The sequence below is a fragment of the Barbus barbus genome, assembly GCF_936440315.1.
Source record: "Barbus barbus genome assembly, chromosome: 40".
Lineage (NCBI taxonomy): Eukaryota > Metazoa > Chordata > Actinopteri > Cypriniformes > Cyprinidae > Barbus > Barbus barbus.
Window position 1 is genome coordinate 27,246,730 of NC_136718.1, and position 7,500 is coordinate 27,254,229.

A 7,500-nucleotide genomic window follows, 5' to 3' on the forward strand; every position below is an offset into this window, starting at 1 on the left:
CTCATCAGCTGCTCCCGCAGGTCATGAATCTTCGCCTCAAACCTGCTGTACTCTAAACACACACACACACACGCACGTGAAGCGCTGGCCCGGTGTGTCAGGGCAGGGTTATTGAGCTGGGTTTCTCTGCGTCTCACCCTCTGGTCTGTACTGTGCAATGATGGTGACCGTCTGTCCTGCGTTCTTCAGCGCCGCTGCTGCCTGTTCATGAGTCGCATGACGCAGATCCACACCATTGACCTGCAACAACACCACAGCATTACAGCAGCAGCCACAGAGTGTGTGTGTGTGAGTGTGTGTTTAAGTGTGTGTGTCGTACGCTCAGGATCTGATCTCCTTTGCTCAGCTCTCCGCTCAGGTCAGCGGCTCCTCCTGTCAGGATGAAGGAGATGAAGATCCCCTCACCATCCTCACCTCCCACGATATTGAAGCCCAGACCCGTGGAGCCCCTGAGAATGACCACTCTCCGCGGGTCCCTGCGCACACAGCACACGCTTACAGCACACCACAGCAGAACAACATTATCAGAAGCACTGCAACCATCCATCCATCCTTTTTTACTTTTCAGAAAATCCTTGCTTTTCGTTTTGTCTGCATCGAGTAACAGATTCTTAGCACATAGTATCAGCCAGAAAAAGTCCAAGTTTTAACAGCTTTATTTTTGTAATTTTGTAACACTGGAGTACCTCGTTTTGTTGTTTCCTAATGAGGATTATTTTACACAATGAAGATCTTATGTGTGACTTTTTTTTTTTCCAATTATTTATTTTTCTTTATTATTATTTAAAAAGAAAAAAAGTGTACTGTATGTTTTTGTTGTGAACATCCCAGTTGAGGTACAGGATGAGGAAATAAAATGTCAGATAAATGTTCATGTTATATATTTTGGTTGTATTCGTGAGTTAATAAAAATGTAGCTGGATGTTTAAAATAGGTATATAATATCATAATATCGATAAATCAATCGATAAACTCCCGAATCGAATCATATTGAAATCGTATCTTAGAATTTTTTGAGGTACTTTTTGAAGAATCAGTATTGTATATGTATTGTGGATGTGTGTGTGGATATAAGTGAGTGTGCTGACCTGGGAAAGCCCTCGTCCCCCAGCAGCAGTCCTTTAGGGATCGGGGAGTAGCGGCGTGGAGACATGGGACTGAGGGCTTGTGGGTAATCAGACATGTCCATGTGAGGAGAATACGCTGCAGACACACACACAGACGTCAGAGATCAGCAGTGTGTGTGTGTAGGAGTGTGATTGAGCGTGTGGGAGTGTGTGTGTGTGTGTGCGCTCACAGCTGGTGATGTCAGGAGGATTGTAGGCGTCTTGATGAAGAGTTTTGGCTACTCTCAGATAAACCACTTCTCCTGTGTTTTTCAGCACCGCTACAGCATCTTCATGCATCACGTCCTCTAGATACATATTATTCACCTAAACACACACACACACACACACACACACAGATCAGTATCACTGGATAAAACTAACCAGCATCACTGAACATCCATGATTAGCATCAGATACACCGCATGTAGTGTTTTACACAGGATTTTCGGACCTCAGAAATATAAAAGCTACAAATCTATCATTCAGACGTTTTTAATGTCCAAAATCCGAATCCATAATATTCCTCCAGTGAAAAAGTGCATCTGCTGTTGTCTCATCCTGAGAAGCAAACCGGTGAGAACATCGCACGGATCGGAGCATGCTCCACACAGAAGCTGTTTTATAGATATTTGCTTTACATGCTCATTTGTAGTTACTTTAAGGTACTTTTTTAAATTACCTTATATGTCCAAAATTTTTCTCTCTCTCTCTCACACACACACAAAAAAAACATTTTTAACCTCTTGTTGCAACATTTTACAAAAGTCAAGATTGAATATATTTGATCAGAATCCCATGTTATAAAGATGAAGTGTTATGCAGGCGGTTTAAGACAATATTGTCTGATTAGACGGCGATGCTGAGCTCCAATATGAATGTTTGCCCTCTCTCTCGTCAGCGTTCACACATCTCTGACCTCAAATACATCAAATATTACCCTTTCAGACGCAGGTTTTGAAGTAAAGAGGAAAGAAAATCCTATACAAAACATATTGAAACACCAGTTCTTTATTTACCCCCCCATTGGATCTAAGGAAATCTCATAGGTGACCTATCCTGATCTCAAAAAAGTGAGTTTTCACTGAAATGTGAGGAGTTTGCAGCTATGCACATCAAAATCCAGCCACATATTTGTTTAGAGCTGTTTTGATCTGTGCAGATTTCTCTCCTGATTCAGACCAGAACACTTCTTCACTGGAGGAAGAGTTATTATGGATTATGGACTCTATGGTATTTGAGTTAAAAACATCTTAATGCTGGATGTGTTTCATCTTTTATCTTCTCCAGATGTTAACTGATGGACTGGAGTGGTGTGGATTATTGTGATGTTTTTATCAGCTGTTTGGACTCATTCTGACGGCACCCATTCACTGCAGAGCATCCATTGCTGAGACACTGATGCAGAGACACATTTCTACAAACCTGATGAAGAAACAAACACATCCTGATCTCGGACATTCAAACTCACAGCGAGGATTTTGTCTCCGATCTGCAGCCGGCCATCTTTATGCGCGGCTCCTCCTTCGATGATCTTGGTGACGTAGATGCTGTTGTCTCCAGGGACGTGTTGGTTCCCCACGCCGCCCGCGATGCTGAAGCCCAGACCTGCGGCAGAGGCTCAGCCAATCAGATGAGCTGCAGGTCAGCCCCGCCCCCTCCCTCCCTCCCTCGCTCGCCCGCTCACGCACCTTTAGGGCCTTTGATGAGCTTCATCTCTGTGATTTTCTCCACAGACGGTTTGTGTCGCAGCACATAGAGCCGCACGATCGGCCCGGCCTCCTTCAGCGCCTCCACTGCGAAACTGTGAGTGACCTCACGCACGTCCATGTCATTCACGAACAGGATGCTGTCGTTCATTCTGAAACACACACTGATCATGAGAACACATCCGGCCTGAAACCAGACAACGCTCAGGACCAATGACATCACTTACACCACATTACAGACAAAGAAAAGGTGTAGGATTTAACAATTTAACAAACTATTTTCACTCAGAAGCTGCTAGTAATCATTTATAAGTAACTACAAAGAATCAGTAAAACATGCCATTTTGAAGTATAAAGACTTTTTTTCATCTGGACTACGGAAGAAAATTGATCAGTGTTGGCTAAATCTGGCGCATTTTACATGTTGTTATGTACTATTAATGTGCAATGTCCCTGATTAAATAAAGAAATGAAAATGAAATTTAATTAGTTTTGTAAAATGTACTCAATCTATATTTTTGTACTGAAATGAAGTGAATCAAATCTCATTTTCATTAGCTGATAAAATCACAAAGCAGTATTTAAATGTATATAAATGCAACAGTGTAAATACACTTAGCGTCTGTCATAGTGAAGATTATGTGTGCTGGTTTTAATTAAAAATAATAAATAATACATTGAGACTCCTTTGGGTTTAAAGGCTTTAATTAATAAAACAATAAAAATAAAGTGAAAAAAATGGAAAACATTTAGCTTAAAGAAAATATATATTTTTAACATTATTTCATAAAGATATTGCAAAGAAATAGACTTCATTCTTGTGATCTTCAGGACACCCAGAAATCAAATATAGATCATGATTAAACACATTTTACAGGTATGACATAATGACACAGGTGTGCTATAGGGCTGTCAAATTTATTATTAATTGCGAATATTCATTGAATTTAAATAAAATCCACATTCGAATGTAAAAATGGTACATTCTAATGTTAGGAGTGCGTCAGGAGCACACGAGATGTGATGAAGATGCAGGTGTCGCTGCATTTTAATGCTTTTTTTAAGCCTGTCCAGTTGAAGCCACTGGATGCAGCGCTGCTGTGTTGTTCATTCAGAATATTACAGAAAAAGAGAACATCAATGCAGAGAAGATCTTGTTTACGGTCAAACTGAAACCAAGCCGTTCACACAGAACACATATTTATCACATCTATCAGCGTTGCACTCGTGTCTCACACAAGAGCCGCATGTTTAGAAAGCATGTAAAACTAATGCAAGATCAGCTTTTAAAAAACAAGTCTCGAGACTTCATGGCGGTTTCCCATCTCACTGCATCTCATGTTTTTAAATGAAGAAAGTGCTCTTTGTGAGTGGTTTTCAGTCCTTTGTATTAAACTATCATACATACATGATGCTTGTTGTTTCTATTTGTTTAAGCAACATAATTATATATGGTTTATAAACATTATGCACTTTTTTCAAAGATAGTGGTGTTATTTTATTGCTCTGAAGAAGCGTGCATTAGTAATATTTTGCTCGAAGCGCCCTGTTGTGGCCTCAGGAGAGAAGCCAAAAGCTTTTTCCCCCCTAACAGAAATTATGCCTTTTAAATTTGAATATTGATCATATTTAAGTACAAAATTCTAATGTAGTTTTATAGGCATTTTGACAGCCATAGAGTGTTACTGTACCTCAGCCGTCCGTCCTGCGCCGCGGCTCCTCCTGGGATGATCTTAGTGATGAAGATACTGGGATCGTCTCCTATGTGAGGGTTATCAGTCCCACCGGCGATACTGAAGCCCAGACCGGAGTTACCCTAAACACACACACACACACACACACTGATGTTCACGCACAAGCACTCTAATATGATGCATTTGAGAAGAGCTGAAAGGAAGAGACGTCTCAAACCCTCTCCAGTGTGATCTCCTCGTACTCCACGTCTCCGTCCATCCCGTTCATCTGAGAGACAGACAGAGAAACATCCCTCATCAGGATCATTACTCACGGAGTAACCTCGGGTGATGCTCAAACAGCTTCATCACAGCTCAAAACTGAACATCTGAACAACTTCAGCAGCATGAAATCAGACCGATTTAAGAGCCAATCACTGATGGGGGCGGAGCTTGATGTAATCCGTGAGGACTGATTGGACAGTGAAAGTGTCTTTGTATGAAGGCAGATTAAACATAGGAGGAGCTGAAGAATAACTTACTGTATTGTGACAAAAGTAGATGAGTTTGTTTGTTCATCAGGTTTGTATAAATGTGTCTCTGCATCAGTGTCTCAGCAATGGATGCTCTGCAGTGAATGGGTGCCGTCAGAATGAGAGTCCAAACAGCTGATAAAAACATCACAATAATCCACACCACTCCAGTCCATCAGTTAACATCTGGAGAAGACTAAAGCTTTAAAGTTTAGAGCTGTTTTGTCTTGTAAACGCTGCTGGATCTGTGCAGATTTCTCTCCTGATTCAGACCAGAACACTTTTTCACTGGAGGAAGAGTTATTATGGATTATGGACTCGTGTTTGAGTTAAAAACATCTTAATGCTGGATGTGTTTCAGCTTTTATCTTCTCCAGATGTTAACTGATGGACTGGAGTGGTGTGGATTATTGTGATGTTTTTATCAGCTGTTTGGACTCTCATTCTGACGGCACCCATTCACTGCAGAGCATCCATTGCTGAGACACTGATGCAGAGACACATTTATACAAACCTGATGAAGAAACACATCCTGATCTCAGAGGAACTGAGGGGAGCACATTATCATCTAAACTATTTCTTTAAGCCATCAGGGTTTTTCATCAACAGCATCTTGAAACCACTGAAGAACCGACACTCATTAGAGACTCACACCTAAACGACCTGAGAGAGACACGCTGGGTAATTAACATCCTGTCTGTTTCAATAACAGAGCTGAAGAACTTTAATTAAAGTTGTTTGATGAGTTCCAGCGCCATCACACACACATACACACACACACACACACACACACACACACACACACACACACACACACACACACACACACACACAGTGACAGCTGATCTGATGTCACATCTGTCATGTGGAGAGACAGTCAGAGCGCTCTCTGTGTGTGTGTGTGTGTGTGTGTGTGTCCTTTCGTTGCTACAGCTACTGCATGGCAACAGCTGTTGAGTCCTCTGGGAAAATCCAGTTTCCTTAGCAACTAACATTTCCATGGTAACAGTGTCAGCCTCTCAGCCTCATCACGGGCCAAATGTCCACAAGCGAGAGATTTTACACACACACACACACACACACACACACACGTTTGTTCCCGTGCTGTCTGATGACTTTGAGTGACTTTTATCTAAACACACACTTCAGTGTAATTTGCATCTGTTTAATATTCATGAGTCCAGAATTAGACAGCATCTATATTAATAAACATCAGATATAAATGTCCAGACTTTCTCAGATGCAGTTTTGATGGCATGACATGATTCTTTTAGTATCAGTTTTCATGTTATATTTTCATTTTTGTTAGTTTTTTTAAATGTTTATATATTTTTATTCATTTTAGTTTTAGTTTTAATTACATAATAACATCAAGCTAAACTATCAATTTTTTTTAATCTGTTTTTATTTCTCTGTTTTCCATTTTAGTTAATACTAGGGCTGGGCGATAAAATGATAATTATCAGGATAGAATTTTCCTGGATAAAACGACAACGAGAGTTTGAAAGATGTTGGATATAATGTTTATTTTTACAGATGTAATTTTTTTTTTTTGAACATGCAGAAATTAAGAAAGACATTTTTCTATTAAGATATTTATTTGAAGGAAAAATGACTGGAAAAGTAAAAAGTGTTCTGACCAAAAAGAGTTGTTTTAAACCACAACTAGCAGTCTGCTTCCTACAACTCTCACTTTGGAGCAAAATCTTTCAATTTTGAAATAAATTAATATTTGAATCTTATTGTGCTAATTATCGATATCAACTGATATGAACAATTTTATTGTGATGATTGTTTGGCCATACCGCCCAGCCCTAGTTAATAGTGTGTTTTGTCCTTTTTAATAGGTTTTTTTGTCTATTTTTATAAATTTTTATCAGTTTAATTTTACTTTAGTACTTCAAGTTAAACTATTCATATTTTGAATCAGTTTTATTTTATACTTTCCAATGAAAAATGGTGAAAATGATATATCAATGTCGTAGTGACAAGATCCTGTTACTGAACATCTGATTGACCAGCTCAAACTAGCTAACCAGGTCAGCTGGTCAATCATACTGTTACTGGACAGACTATCTTAACCAGCAGCAGAATCAGCTGTAGTTCACTAGGTCTCACACACACACACACACACACACACACACACACACACACACACACACACACACACACACAGCTGCCTCACTCTCTCTCACACACACACACACACACACACACACACAGCTCAGCTGCCTCACTCTCTCTCACACACACACACACACACACACACACACACACACACACACAGCTCAGCTGCCTCACTCTCTCTCACACACACACACACACACACACACACACAGCTGCCTCACTCTCTCTCTCACACACACACACACACACACACACACACACACACACACACACAGCTCAGCTGCCTCACTCTCTCTCACACACACACACACACACACACACACACAGTTGCCTCACTCTCTCTCACACACAC

The 7,500-nt window shown here is 40.4% G+C and overlaps 1 protein-coding gene across 3 annotated transcripts in view; it reads right to left on the minus strand.

Annotated features, from left to right (window-relative positions):
• The window catches only part of LOC306859243 (disks large homolog 4), a gene marked incomplete at its 5' end in the record, with an annotated part of 37,942 nt that overhangs the window by 9,267 nt on the left and 21,175 nt on the right, over positions 1-7,500 (minus strand). For all 3 annotated transcript variants that reach the window (XM_079400181.1, XM_079400183.1, XM_079400182.1), the window contains 9 exons: positions 1-52; positions 138-240; positions 320-476; positions 1,089-1,203; positions 1,298-1,433; positions 2,578-2,714; positions 2,798-2,967; positions 4,507-4,631; positions 4,727-4,777. The exon at positions 1-52 is cut by the window's left edge and continues 60 nt beyond it. In XM_079400181.1, the coding sequence (XP_079256307.1) occupies positions 1-52; positions 138-240; positions 320-476; positions 1,089-1,203; positions 1,298-1,433; positions 2,578-2,714; positions 2,798-2,967; positions 4,507-4,631; positions 4,727-4,777 (1,046 nt within the window). The remainder of the gene's footprint in view (positions 53-137; positions 241-319; positions 477-1,088; positions 1,204-1,297; positions 1,434-2,577; positions 2,715-2,797; positions 2,968-4,506; positions 4,632-4,726; positions 4,778-7,500) is intronic.